This window comes from Hipposideros armiger, unplaced genomic scaffold, assembly GCF_001890085.2.
Source record: "Hipposideros armiger isolate ML-2016 unplaced genomic scaffold, ASM189008v1 scaffold_1073, whole genome shotgun sequence".
NCBI classification, from domain to species: domain Eukaryota; kingdom Metazoa; phylum Chordata; class Mammalia; order Chiroptera; family Hipposideridae; genus Hipposideros; species Hipposideros armiger.
The window spans coordinates 200636-215778 of NW_017732423.1; the positions used below are offsets into that span (position 1 = coordinate 200636).

At 46.4% G+C, this 15143-nt stretch overlaps 1 protein-coding gene across 6 annotated transcripts in view; it reads left to right on the forward strand.

Moving 5' to 3' along the window:
* MED15 (mediator complex subunit 15) overlaps window positions 1–15143 on the forward strand; it is a 69202-nt gene that overhangs the window by 30207 nt on the left and 23852 nt on the right. For 5 of the 6 annotated variants that reach the window (XM_019632044.1, XM_019632045.1, XM_019632047.1 and 2 more), the window contains 3 exons: window positions 10418–10469; window positions 12244–12273; window positions 13793–14005. In XM_019632044.1, the coding sequence (XP_019487589.1) occupies window positions 10418–10469; window positions 12244–12273; window positions 13793–14005 (295 nt within the window). Of the gene's footprint in view, window positions 1–10007; window positions 10185–10417; window positions 10470–12243; window positions 12274–13792; window positions 14006–15143 lie in introns of those variants that run through there. The other variant, XM_019632049.1, reaches the window with a different exon arrangement.

The window sequence follows — 15143 nt, forward strand, 5'->3', positions numbered from 1 at the left end:
GGACCTCTTGTTTCGGCACCTGTAGTGGTAGTGAGTAGAGATGCTTACTACAACTGGGGACATTTCTGAACATTTATTACTTAGTTGTTTTTAAATTAAGTGAATATGTTAAACATAATAAACTCTTTTCACATAGTATTATGTAAAAGTAGTACATGTCTCTGGTTTATAGCGTAGAAATGTCTAGTATAGAACCAAATCGTCACTGGGGGGCCAAGGTGAAACTCGGACCAGGGAGGCTGAGGGCTTTGGATATGGGAAGCCACCTTGGAACTAATCAGAGAGAAGGGCCGGAACTGAACAACCAACCAGCTGGAATAGATGGGGAAGAGCACAGCCTAGGAAATTGGTCAGGCCCAGCCGCATTCCCCGCAAGGGAGGAGGATGCCTGTGCACCTCTGATAAAAGGAGACACTTTCCTCCCTTCAGCCTTCTTAAGGTATCTCACAAGCCCAGGTCCAGCTTTTGCCTGAATCTGAATACATCTGCTTCCCTCTTTAATCAAGGACAGTGATTAAACTGCCCAAGAGTTCAGGGATTAGAAGCTCACTGTCATAGAGCTGAGAAAAGCATGATTGTGTAAATTTAAAAATGTGAACACATGAAAAGCCTAGCATTTTTGTAACTGCTGAGATCTGCTAGAAAGGCCTGGGCACAACTGGTTCATGATGAAGGTTCAGTGGGCAATGCTCCTTTGCTCCATTCTGTCTAAATGTGCAATAGATAGCCTGGACTCCTCCTGCGCCATCCTTAGTAAGCGTACTTTTTCAGCTTAGTTGTGAATTCTGATTTAGTTTTCAGTAGCTGTATTTTCAGTAGCATGTATTGAGGCACTGAGAGAAGTACTTTACAAACACTGTCTATCTGGTCCTTGCAACATTTTCTCCAGTTTACTTGTGAAGAAACTGAGGTGTAGCACAAGTCAGTGATATCATGGGGAGTTTTCGTTCTCTTACTTTTTTTCCCTCTTTCTGTCCTATTTTTAAATTTCCGCTGGGTAAGGGACCTACTGGTATTTGTTTTATTATTCATTCTTTGTATGTGTAAAATATTTTACATTGTATAGAAATAAAATGTTAAAATATGTGAATTACAATGCAGTACTTACCAAAGATCCCATGTTGCTGAGAATATTGGCTCTGGAGCACCTGCTCTGGGATTTGATATGTTTTTCAAAGTATGAGGAAAACTTTTAAACAGACTGTAGAGAGTGACAAACTTATCCTGAGGAAATTCAAGGGATCCAGAATAGCCAAAACAATCTTGGAAAAGAACAAAATTGGAAAGCCCACATTCCCAAATTTTAAAATGTATTACAAAGCTACAGTAATGAAGATCATGTAATACTAGCATAAAGATAAACATGTAGATCGTTGGGGTAAAATTGAGAGTCTAGAAATAAACCTTCGTTTACAAGAAAACATAGGTTAATTTGACTTCATTAAAATTAAAAACTATTGTGCGTCAAAGGACACCATCAAGAGAGAGAAAAGGTAACCCATGGACTGAGAGAAAATGTTTGTAAGTCCTGTATCTGAAAAAGGACTGGTATCCAGAGTATATAAAAAAAACTGCTACAACACAATAACAAAAATAAAAATTTGCAAAGAACTTGAATAGTCATTTCTCCAAAGGAGATATACAAGTGGTCAAGAAGTATATGAAAAGATGCCTAACATCACAATAGTCATTAGGGAAATACAAATCAAAACCATAGTGAGATCATCAAACTCATGATGGCTATAATAAAAAAATACAGACAATAAGAAGTGTTGGTGAAGATGTGGGGAAATAGGTGGGCAGCCAGGTGGCTCAGTTGGTTAGAGTGTATGCTCTGAACAATGCCAGTTCGATCCCCGCATGGGCCACCTTGAGCTGCGCCTTACTTAAAAAAAAGAAAGAGGTGGGGAAATAGGATCCGCATACATTGCTGGAAGGACTGTAAAATAGTGCAACCAGTGTGGAAAACAGTGTGATGATTCCTCAAGAAATTAAACAGGGACAGCCGAATGGCTCAGTTGGTTAAGAGCACAAGCTCTGAGCAACAGGGTCGTCGGTTTCATTCCCACATGGGCCAGTGAGCTGCGCCTGAGCTGAGCTGCCGCTGAGCTGCCAACAGGTGGCAGGGTGGCTCAGCTGGTGAGAACATGTGCTCCTAACAACAAGGTTGCCGATTCGACTTATGCCCACCCTCAACTAAGATTGAACACGGCACCTTGAGCTGAGCGGCCTCAAGCTGCTGCCAGGAGGCTAGATGGCAACTGGACTTGGAGCTGAGCTAGTTGTGCCCTCCACAACTCAGATCGAAGGACAACTTGGCTGTTCCCCTTCCCCAATTCCCCAATAAACTCTTAAAAAACAAAAAAAAAATTAAACATAGAATTACCATATGACCATATGTCCACAAAAACTTTTTTTTGTTTTTGAAGATTTTATTGGGGAATTGGGGAAGGGGAACAGCCAAGTTGTTGTCCTTCAGTCTTCGTTGTGGAGGGAGCAGCTAGCTCAGCTCCAAGTCCAACCGCCATCTGGCCGCCTGTTGGCAGCTCACGGCCGCTCAACTCAAGGTGCCGTGTTTAATGTTAGTTGTGGGAGGTGCAGCCCACCATCCCATGCATGAGTCGAACCGGCAACCTTGTTGCTAAGAGCGCACACTCTAACCACTGAGCCATGCTGCCACCTGTTGGCAGCTGGGCAGCAGCTCAGCTTGGGCGCAGCTCATTGGCCCATGTGGGAATCGAACCGGCAACCCTGTTGCTCAGAGCTCGCGCTCTTAACCAACTGAACCACTTGGCTGGTCTCCACAAAAACTTTTATACACAAATATTCATAGCAACATTCATAATAGCCAAAAAGTAGAAACAACCCAAATGTTTATCAACTAATGAATGGATAAACAAAATGTGGTATATCCATACAATGGAATATTATTTGGCCATATAAAGGAATGAAGTACAGTTTACCCTTGAACAGAACAGGTTTGAACTATGCAGGCCCACTTATATGCATTTTTTCAATAAATGCTGTAAATATATTTTCTCTTATGATTTTCTTAGTAACATTTTTCTTTCTCTAGCTTACTTTATTGTAAGAATGCAGTATATAATACAAGGTGTGATCAAAACTATGGTGAATGTTTAAATTAAAAAAATGTATTACAGTAAAAGACACATTGCCATTAATCCCCCTCAAAATACTCCCCCCTCACTTCAAACACACTTATCCCATCGTCCTTGCCACTTTCTGAAGCAGTTCTGGAACCCCTCTTTCGTGTCTTTAGTTACACTGTCGTGGCTGCCTTGATGTCCTGAATCAATTCAAAATGTTTACCTTTCATGGTCATTTTGACTTTGGGGAAGAGCCGGAAGTCGCACGGTGCCAGATCTGGTGAATAAGGTGGATGAAGACACACCGTAATGTTTTTATTTGACAGAAATTGCCATACCAGAAGCGATGTGTGAAACAGAGCCTTTCTGTTGTGATAAAAAAATACCGTGAATGCTGCTGAGTGCCATCCAATGGAAAGGCAGGGATCTTCAATACAGGAAGCGGTGCTTCAAATATTAGTAACAGTGTGTGACAAGTTTCAACTTGTTCGGTGCAGTCAATTGGGTGTGAACTATGTTTGAGAGATGGTGGGTTTTCAAGTGTGCCATCTATCATCCTCCATCATGACAACACTCCATGTCACACATCACTTCTGGTATTTGGCAATTTCTGTCAAATAAAAACATTACAGGGCCGGCTGAGTGGCTCAGCTGGTTAAGAGCTCGCTTGGGATCACCAGCTCTGAGCAGCAGGGCTGCGGTTCGGATCCCACATTGAGGGCCAGTGACACCCTCTACAGCTAAGATGATGAACAACAGCTCGACCGGGAGCTGGGCTGCTGTGAGTCGCCTGCTACGGCGTAGGCTGCAGCAGGGCTGCAGTGGGCTGCCGTGAGCTACGTGAGTGGCTGGCAGCCAGTGTGAGCGGCTGGTAGCTGGTGTGAGCTACCGGGAGCTGCTATGAGCGGCTGACCAATGACCAGCAACCGATTGCCTCAGCCGGGAAAAGCACAATGATCATACCAACATGGGCCAGTGAAGCAGCGTCCTCCACAACTAGACTGAAGAACAAAACAGCAATTTGTCTACCTGTCTGTTCCCCTTCTCCAATTCTCCAACGCTGTTCCCTTCCCCACAATTCCCCAATTAAAAAAAAAAATCTTTGGGAAAAAACAACAACATTACGGTGTGTCCTCATCCCCCTTATTCAATGGATCTGGCACCGTGTGACTTCTGGCTCTTCACCAAAGTCAAAACGATTTGGGACATCGAGGCAGCCATGACAGCACAACTAAAGACACTCATGAAAGAGGACTTCCAAAACTGCTTCAGAAAGTGGCAAGAATGGTAGGATAAGTGTGTCTTTTACTGTAATAAATTTTTTTTAATTTAAGCATTCATCATATTGTTTGATCACACCTCGTACATATAACTTCTGAAATATGTGTTAAGACTGTTTATGCTATCAATAATACTTTTGTTCATCCGTAGGCTATAAGTAGTTAAGTTTTGGGGGACTCAAAATTTATATGTAGATTTTCATCAGCGCCCCTAAGACCCATGTTGTTTAAGAGTTAACTATACTGATATATGTTACAACATGAATGAACCTTGAAAACATTATGCTAAGTATAATAAAACAGTCACAAAGGACCACATCTTTTATGATTGCATTTGTATAATATGCCTAAAATAGGCAAATCTGTAGAGATAGTAGCTACTGTAACAAATTACCACAGACTGGCCCATGGCTTTGGCTTCTTGGCCTAAGGTTCTGCCCTTGTCATCTTTCCTTTTCTTGAATAGTAGCACATGGTTTTGGCTGAGTAGTTTTATCAGCTTGCTTCCTGCCTGTAGAATTTTGGAAGTATGATACCCTTTTTTGATTTCATCCAGTTTCATTCATTTCAGTCCAAGCTGGCAGTGTTTCTGCTTGCATAACAATAAAAAACCTGTGCATCTCCTATGTATGTGACAGGATTCATGTCATTAGACAAGAGGTTTCTCCTCAGACTCTTCCTCGATAATTTTATCCCTATTCCTGGCTTCCGTGAGGTGATTGAGGGGATTCATGAATTACATGCCTCATCTCTTTGGCACTAGCAAAATTTGTCCGGGCACACCCATGGCCTTCTCGCCAGAGCACACCTCCTAACAATCTCCTCGTTTTTTTGCAATCTGAGTGGCCTGGGAATTTCACAAATCATCAAGTCCAAGTTCTTTTTGCTTAACTGTTCTTCCCTCAGTTTATCTCTTTCCTCTTAAATTTTGCTGTAAGCAACAAGAAGAAACCAGGCCAACCTTCAACATTTTGCTTGGAACTCGACTCAGCCAAATATCCAATTTTATCGCTTATGACTTCTGACTTCCACACAAGTAGGACACAATTCAGCAAAACTTTCTGCCACTATATGACAAGAATTCTCTTTGTTCCAGTTTGCAGTAACATCTTCCTTATTTCCTCTGAGCCCTTACTAGAAATACCTTTAACGTTGATCTTTCTACCAGCACTCTGGATTTTTTTTTTAAGAAATTTTATTGGGGAACAGTGTGTTTTTCCAGGACCCATCAGCTCCAAGTCAAGTAGTTGTTTCAATCTAGTTGTGGAGGGCGCAGCTCCTTGACCCATGTGGGACTGGAACTGGCAATCTTGGTGTTATGAACCTGTGCTCTAACCACCTGAGCTAACCGACCGCCCCCAACATTCTGTTTTTGATGATATGGTATGCTCTAAAACAATAGGAGCTTTCGCTACCAGATTCCTCACTTCTTCCTTGAGTCCTAAGTGGCAGAATTTTTAACATTCATGTTTCTGTCAACTGCGTCCCCTATTGCCTGACTTGCTTCTGCCTGTCCCTTATTTCTTGTGAACTGAGTGTTAGACTGAAAGAGCAGAGGGTGCAGTGATATCAATTTTCCCACAAGACCACAGTTGGTCAGGAGTTCAGAGAGTGAGGGCCTAACTTCTCATATAAAATTCCCTTTCCATTTATCATCCAATGGTTCCATCATTTAATTGAGCATTGCAAGATGGTAATTGTCTTTAATTTTGGCTTTTCTTTCACATTTATTAGATGGAACTTTTCTGCCATTAAGTGTTTTCTTTCATCAACCAGGGCTGCTTGGTTGCTTGAAACACAGCCTGTTCAGGACTACCAGGAACACCTTCCTGTCCATTGTTTCTTTCCAGGGCAAGGAAAGCAACAATGGGACCCCTACCTTGGGACCCTCAGGGGGACCAGTGGGGCTTGGGGATGGGGGTGAGGATGGGTTCTCTTCCTGTGAGTAACATTATGACCTTGGGGCACTGCATCTAGGGTGTTTTAGTCCATTGTAGTCGTTCATTTTGATGCTTAGCTGATCCCATCCTCACCCAGTGGCAGCCCCAAAGTACCCTCCTGTCCCTCTTGGGGCCCCTATTATGACCCCTTTCATCGGCCTGGAATCAGCCATTTTTTTGAGGAGCCCTTATTCCTTTTTGAGGGTGAAATAGTATTTAGAACTGCTCATGGCTTCTGCACCTTTTTATGAACAGAGTTAAGAAGTAATGTTTTTGAAAAACAACAACCTCAAAAACCTCATAATTTCACTGATGTTTTTAATGCAAATTTGTTTTTTTTTTTGTTTTTTTAAATTTTTTTTTGTTTGTTTTTTTAAGATTTTTATTGGGGAATTGGGGGGATGGGAACAGTGCTGGGGAATTGGGGAAAGGGGAACAGACAAGTTGCTGTCGTTTTGTTCTTCAATCTAGTTGTGGAGGATGTTGCTTCACCTGCCCAAGTTGGCACCATCATTGCGCTCTTCCCGGGCGAGGCAGATCAGTCGCCGGCTTCTGGACGGCCGCTCACTGCGGCTGCTGGCTGCTCACGCTGGCTGCTGGCCGCTCACGCTGGCTGCTGGCCACACACGGTAGCCCATGGCAATCCACTGCCACAGGGACTGCAGCCCACGCCGTCGCCGGCAACTCATGGCAGCCCAGCTCCAGGTTGAGCTGTTGTTCAGCATCTTAGCTGTGGAGGGCAGTGTCACTGGCCCTCATATGTGGGATCCGAACCGGGGCCCTCTGGCATCCCAAGCGAGTTCTTAACCATCGCGCCACTCGGCCGGCCCTTTAATGCAAATTTGACCTTATGGGGTTTTACTTTCATTTTAAACATGTGTCTTTTCTCTTGCTATGAATATCTTGGCTTCTCATATCATTAGCATAATTACTTGCTTTATTCTAAAATACTTTCAGAATGAACAGACTAATATTACCACTAACATTAGTAACATATAATAACTAAATATGGAATGAAGTTTAAGATTTCTTTGCAGCTCTGTTTGTCCTTAAAATGTATCTCTTCGCTAAGGATGTGCAGTTTTGTACTTTTAAGTAATCACTGAAAAGAATTATTTTCCCTGTATGCGCATATGTTTCCCTGTCCAGCTCATATGTTTTGGTTTATTTTGAATGTTTAGGAATTGTACTTATTTCTTTCAATTTGGTTTTATCTCGATTTGGTAAAAGACTTGCGCACTCTCCCAGTGTGAAAACCATATTAATAAGGTGGGAAGTCTCATTTCCAGCCAGTTCCTGATACCTCTGGGGGTAACTGTTGATCTTCAATTTTGGTTTATCCTTCTGGCATTTACTTTTGCAAATATAAGCAAATATATGTATTCAGATCCCCCAGGTCTTATACCAAAGGTAGTGTGTGAGGTATAGTGTGTGGCATGGGGTATTTTATGTGGAGCATATATGTGTCCCTTCTGCTCACTCCACATCTGTGTGGGGAGACGTTTTTACCCTTATCGTTGGGCCCTTGTGTAAGACTTATATAGATCAAGCAAGCGTTTAAACTACATGAAGTTTTTTCCTCCACATTTCTGTCTTCTGGTCTGCAAACCAGGCAGGTTAGTAGTACCTGCTAATTAGGTGTTTGGAAGAATTAAGTGCATTAATACATGTAAAGTTTTTAGAGCTGTGCCTGGCACCATGCCAAGGCCAGAGTGTTAGCTATTATTGTCTGTGGTCTGGTAATGCCCAGCCTCGAGGGCAGCCTGAACACTTGAATTTTTTTATGTCGAGTGGAGGAGGTGGTGAAGACTGATTGAAGGTAAGGGAGGTTACATGCTCTTCAGCCCTTTTCCTGGAGCAATCCTGGAGAGGTGGGGTGCCTTAGAGCAGAAGGGGGTACCATAACCTATCTCTCTGAATGGGGGTCGGGAATTCTTACACTTGGGGAGGCCAGTCAGGATGCCAGTGTTCTGCAGATGGACATTTAGGCGCCGGGAGAATAAGACAGCCCGGCCTGGGGATCAGAGGTGCAGTTCAGATCCCAGGGTTTCCTGTAGAAAGGGTGCTTGCAGCTGACCTGCAGCACTCAACCCCCAGTGGTTCCTGAGTGACCTGCCTTTTGCAAGAATTTCGAAGATGTATTAACCCACAAGAAAGCCCCTTGGCAGCAACAATGTGACTAACTGCTTCCTGTGCCCATTTCTCCTGTCAATCCATCCCTTCCATCCATCCCTTCCTTCAGGCCTCCTCACACTGGTCTGGTGCTGAGAGCTTCCACTCCACCAGTGGAGCAGCCTCAGCCAGGAGCAGGCCATGCTGGCCGTCCCCACTCTGGGCCAGGGAATGGCGCTGGGACTGCAGCGAGGTGGCATCTGTGCACCTGGCTCTGAGTCCTCGGTCCTGGTTCTATGCGAAGGGCTTTGGGGACATGCTCCTGAGCTCCATTTACTATGTGTGAGTAAAAGTATCCGGTTTTTAAACCTGCTTTCACTTGTTGTACCTTTTATGGAAACGGGGAAAACTCAACAAATTCTTTTAAGATATCACCCACCTAAAAGATTGCCCAAGACCTTAACAAGACATCAGACATTGACCTGGCAAGCTCCCAGTTCTCATCCCCTCACACTTGGCCACCTTGTTGCCTGAGGTTCCCCACCACTACCTTCCTTGCTCCCCTCTCACCACACTGCTGTCCTTCAAGGAGCAGCCTTGGCAGGGGATCCACACACAGGAGCCCCAACGCCGGTGGGCCCCTTCCCTCCCAGCACATTACGTTGTCTTTCCTACCAGAAATTGGTGTGGGCAGTCGGAAATTGGGAGTGTTGACAACACCCGGTAAGTGTCCAGCAGAGCCTCACTGTCCCTCTTTCTGTACCTGCCCCCTTTGATGCGCTTATCATTCCAGCTTTGTCTTTTCCCCTCATAGTTTCCTCTGCCGATGCCCTTGGCTGAAAAAAAAGTGGTGGGGTGAAGTTTAGAGATAGATGAGGGATAATAAAGATTCAGAAAAATGTGCTTATAGTTTTACATTCATCTGAGACCACTTTCATTTTATTTTCCTTCCCCTGGAAGTGTTCATATGACAGAGGTTCACTGTGTGTCCCTGGCCTCACAGGCATGTTGTCCTGGGACGGTACCACCACAGGTGCTGCAGCTGGGTCCTGGGTGTCATCTGGTCAGTCTGCTGTCAAGTGGACTCACTGTCAGCGACTTAGGAGGAGGATCATGTGGGCAGGGCAGTGAGGGAAGGCTTTGCCCTTTCGGGGTTTCCTTGCCGGAAAGGATGGGCATTTTGAGGAGGGGAAGGATTGTAGAGCTTCTGTGAAATAAGATTTTAACTCAGATAGCCCTTTGTTGACCACAGGACAAACCAATAGTAGTGATTTCCCTGGAATACTGAGAGTGGGTGTTCTTGGTTGCAAAGAGGACAATTGGTGGAAGGCAGGCCCTGCTGGGCAGTTCCACAAACACTGCAGCGGGGACAAAGAGGGCCCTCGGCAGTGGCCTTCACCTGCCACCCTTGAGCGGCACTGCGTCCTCTCCCTTGCCTGTGTGGTAAATTCAGATTAACACAGATCCCCGAAAGCACAGCCAGGGGCGCACATCCAGATTTGCATACAAGTGCGACGTCAGCAGTGAAAAAGCAACAGGCTGGGTAGTAAAAGCGAAAGTACTTCAATACAAATAGTGCAAAGACAAACGCGGCCCGCCCATGACTATTTCTGATATGCCTTGTGACCTCGTCCTCTCTGGACCTACTGTCCCTTCTCAAAACAGGGGTGCCTGAGCTGGCTCTCGGCCCTCTCGGTGAAGTGTTTTACAGCAGGCTGGAAGGCGCCGCAGTTTGAAGTCTCTTGGTACCCTTCTTGTTTTTTCTGTTTCTCTGTGCCTTTTGTTGGCCTGCTGTAGCTGAGCACCGACAGCTTCTCTCTCAGAGCCAGAGGAGGCTGAGTCCGGCAGAGCATTGCTGTCGCTGTCCTGCGAGTGGGCCTCAGCATGGTGGCACGGGAGGGCGAGGGGCTGGGAAAGGGGAATCACGTGGTTTTACTTCTTCATCTGGAATTAAACTGCTTCCTGTTTTTACTTTTAGGACGAATACCTTTCTCTCGTGGCCAGGCTCATTATCCATTTTCGAGACATTCGTAAGTAAAATTTTACATTTTTGGGTGGTTGTGATAGCTGTGAGAAGCTGGCCCCATTGCGTGGTGATGACTTTCTTGGCCACAGCTCTTGAGTCAGAATGTCTGTGTAAAAGCTCCTGTTTTCTTGGACCTTTTTCACTACTTTGCATTTGATTCCGTATTTCCCATCCTCCCAGAGCTTCAACCTCAAAAATGCTGATTTTGGCATAATGGAAATGTTAGCCTCAAAGTGGTTTCAACCGGACTGCTGTTTTTGCTGGTCCGTTTAATCTTTTTTTAAAAGGACTGTTGCTTTTATCTCTAGGCAGTTGTTAAATAAGCAGTTTACCCTGGAACAGAAACTTCCTTCCCTAATAGTTGATTTTATTGACCCATGGAGGCCTGACCTAAATGTGTGTTTCTGTCAGGCTGGAAGCTTCTGAGACCAACTTTCTAAATCCTGCCTCTAGCTCCCTGCTGTGGTGAGAGTCACCCAGCCCCAGCCACATTCCGTCTCCTCTGATTCCCAGGGCCCTGCTGCCGTCCTGTCAGCCAAGCCCAGCAGCAGCCATGGCTCTTCCGAAGTGAATGTCATCGCATTCCAGTGTCAGGGTCCTGGTGGTCTTTTGTGTTATGTAGAAACATGGAGACACTGAGTGTTCCTGGATGGCTCCAGTCTCTAAAGGAAACTGGGACTGGCAGGGTACTCCGTGGTTTCAGCCAGTGGTGCCTCCCACCTGCCTACAGTTGTGTGACCACGGGAGATGGGCTCCTTCGGACATAGGCTGTCCTTGGAGTGTGCACTTGGCAAGTCCAGTCGCTGCTCCTCTGTGGTTGTAGAGGCAGCTACAGCTTCAGTGTCAGTAATGCCAAGCAAGGGAGAACCCCAGTGCCTCCTTGTGGCCAGTACGTTTTGCTTCTTTCCATACTAACTTGTTACCATAATGGCCAGCAAGGTGAACTACAGTTGATTTCATTTTCTTTTCTTTTCTTTCTTTATTTTTATTTCATTTTCTTCTCCATGTTTGCGAAGGTCCTATGGAGTATAGAACAGGAGGAGGTGGAACTGGGATCCTGGGGAATGAGCAGCCTGGGGATGAACTGCTCTGGTTTGTCCTGGCAAGGGGCGGGGCTGGCCTGTTGGGGAGGTGGCCCCAGCATGTTGACACACACAGTGCTGTGGGCTAGGGTGTCCACAGGCCGTCTCACCGGCTCCTCGGGAGAGGGTGGGACTGGTGCGGCAGTTCCCCATCTGTTGCTGGGGCCAGCAAGATCTGCCTTCAAGCCAGTCTTGGCCAGCCTCGGTTTTCTCATTTAGAAAATGGAGATGCTGCCTCATCAGAGTAGGCTGAAAATGGAGGTGTCATGGAATTCTTAGCACCATTCTTGGCCCGTTGTGGATCCCTATAGCTTTCCTGTTTGTTGCTCAGGGCCCGAACTGAGACTGTGGGAAGGACCTGGGAAGGAAGGAGAGCTAGAGTAGGCCCAGAGTGAGTGAGTCTCTTGTCTGGGGACAGTTCTCTGAGGCCCCACGTTGACCATGGGACGGTTCTGCATCCTCTTCCCCCAGGTCCCCTTGTCCATCAGTGCTGCCAGGAATGGGGTGGGAGGGGAGAGAGAAAAAGAGACGTGCGCGCATGTGTACACACTCACTCTCTGAGGTATGTTTTATCTAGTTTCTAGGCAGGGTCAGCTCAGTTTTAGCAAATGACCTCTGGGCAAATGCCTGTAAAACTGACTTACTGTGAAAATATGTGGTTATATAAAACTTCGTTTACTTTTTTTTTTTATATAGATAACAAGAAATCTCAAGCTTCCGTCAGTGGTAAGAATTTTTCCTTTTTGAATTCACGTTTTTCCCAACCTTGACTCTGGGACAGCGGGAATGAGTTTGTGGATCCTGCGTGTGCCTGGGGTTAAACTGTTACTAGAGGAGAAAGTTCACAGAGAGAGGACCTCGGGCTGGCCGTGAGAACTGGATCTGTGCCCCACCCTCCCCATCCTTCCTCTTCCTGGCAGACTGTGCTGTCAGATGGTACTGCCCCATCGCTTTTCACTTAAATACTCTTTTTGCCCAACAAAAAGATTATAAAAACTCACATAATTATTGAAACATTATCTAAAGTTTTGAGCTCTCTGGGCGAGAACTATTATGGTATATGCAGTAATGTGTAGTAGGAGTTTTTAGAGAATAACTGTGAATTCACTTTCTTAAGTTACAAAGTTTCATTGTAAGTTAAAAATTATTGTTTTTTTATTTTTTAACTTAAAGGCTTTATCACTTAAGGGGGACCCTGTCTGACCATTCAGCCCTGGTCTCACTGACTGAGCTGCCAGTGAAGGAGTTGGCCAAGATGGCCAACTAAACTCTGGTGTGGTGGCCTTGTCAGGAAGGGAGCCAGGCTGCCATGCTGTTTGTCTTGCCATAGGAACCAGACGTCCTTGCTTGCCTTGGCTGAGCTAGCTGCACCTGCCTGTGTGGGCTCCGTCTCCCCTCCAAGTCTCTCTGCATGTACAGTGATTCTCAGCCAGCAGAGCCCAGTGGGATCAGAGTACATGGCCAGGAGAACGCCTGGGCTCTTGGCATTGGAATAGGGTCCTTGGGCATCCAGTTCTGTGGCAAGTTGCCCGGGCCAGGCCACAACTGTCTCCAGGTAGCCATTTGCAGTGAGTCTACACTCACAAGCGTGTATGACAAGAACCTCGGTTTTCTTGTCCCAGGTCACAGCATTGCTCACTAAGCTGAGTTGCAGACCTAGTGGGCTTGGCGAGTGTCGTAGTACCCCCTGCCCCTGTGTGGACTCCTCCCTCATGCCTTAGCTTGTTCTGGTGTGGTGGCAGGAGTCTGTCCTGAGAACTGCTCCTCAATGGGGGTCCTGCACAGGTTAGGAGAGGTGGGCTTCTGGTGTGCAAGGAGATGAAACCTCTCTAGAGAACATCTGCCTGTCCCCCTGTGTTCTTGTTACTTGAAGAGAGGCCTTTGCGTGCTCATGCAGCAGGAGGGGCAGGGGCTGCCACCTACCCTGAAGGGCAAGTTTGTCTCTAAACATTAGGACCCTGGCACAGGCCAGAGTAGGAGTGTGGAACGTGCTCCCTGTCCAGTGAGGTTCACGGTCCAGAAGCAGTAACAAACACACCTGGTGTTCTGCCTCTTGGGCTGCGACGGGCAGTTGGGCTGGGGTTTGAGAAACTTCCAGGATTCTGGCGTCTCACCCTTTGGGGCTTTGAGGGAGCCTTGCCTGGAGACAGCAGGAAATGTGTGCTCCGTGAGGCCTCACAGCCTTCAGAGCCTCGCCCAATTCAGTGGGCGCTTCCCTGAGATGCTGTACCTTGTGTTCCCACAGACCCTATGAATGCGTTACAGAGCCTGACTGGCGGACCTGCCGCAGGAGCAGCTGGAATTGGCATGCCTTCTCGGGGCCCAGGACAGTCCCTAGGTGGGATGGGAGGCCTTGGCGCCATGGGGCAGCCAATGCCCCTCTCCGGGCAGCCACCCCCCGGCACCTCAGGGATGGCTCCCCATGGCATGGCTGTTGTTTCTACGGCAACTCCACAGAGTGAGTACCACACTTCTGAGAACCTGCCACATTCTGTCAAGGCAACGTGGATTTTATTCCTTTGCTTAAGATGGTATCAAGAAAAGATTGGGAAAGCTCCAAGGAACTCTGTCTTTTTATTCTTTGTTGGAGAGAAAAGGCTCCAAGCCTTTTTTGGGCTACCAGAAGGGTTAAGTGACACTGAGGTCCTCCTCCTACCCCTGGGCAGGAGTAAGGACTCAGAGGAGGTTGGGGTGGCCTGGGGTTCCATTCAAGGGGGGTTGTGTTTTATAGCCAAAATAGAAACAGTTATGTGTCAGGGTGTTCTTGGCCACGAAGAAGTGCTGTTAGTGTCCCACATCCCCCAGACTGCCCTGATCTCAGGAGCCATCCCTGCTAGTGCTGCCCTTGCCCTCTTTGCATTTCTCTGCAGGACACAGCCCCTTGTCCTCTCCACCCAGCTGCCTCTGCCAGAAGCTAGGCTGCAGCACAGGTCTCCGTCCTCTTTCCAGGACCCGTCTTGATGGACCTTTGGTTCTCATAAACATTTATTCAGTACTTGGAATGTACTTCACGACTGCAAAGTGCTTCAGCACTTTTTTCCCTTTATACAACATTTCATTTTTGAAATACTTTGCATCACAGGAAGTTGCAGAATAGAGTCCCCATGTGAAGGCACCCAGCTTCCCCAATGATAGTATCTTAGTACGTCATCAAAACTGAGAAATGAACATTGGGACAATACTGTCAACTCAGGTAGACTATTCAGACATCGCCAGTTTTTACATGTGTTTTTGTGCATGCACTTAAGTGTGTGTAGTTCTGTGCGATTTTTTCATGTGAGTAACCGTCACCACAGTCAGCATGCAGAACTGTTCCATCCCCACCAACAAGCTGTTGTATACCTCTTCATAATCACACTCCTGCTCCAACCCTGAGCCCTGGTGATCGCTGATCTGTTGTTCTGTCTCTGTCATTGTGCGCTTTGCGAACAGTCTATCAGTGGAATCCTACAATGTCTGACTCTTTTTTTTTTTTAAAGATTTTTATTGGGGAATTGGGGGAAGGTGAACAGACAAGTTGCTATCCTTTTGTTCTTCAGTCTAGTTGTGGAGGACGTTGCTTCACTGGCCCAAGTTGGCACCATCATTGAGCTCTT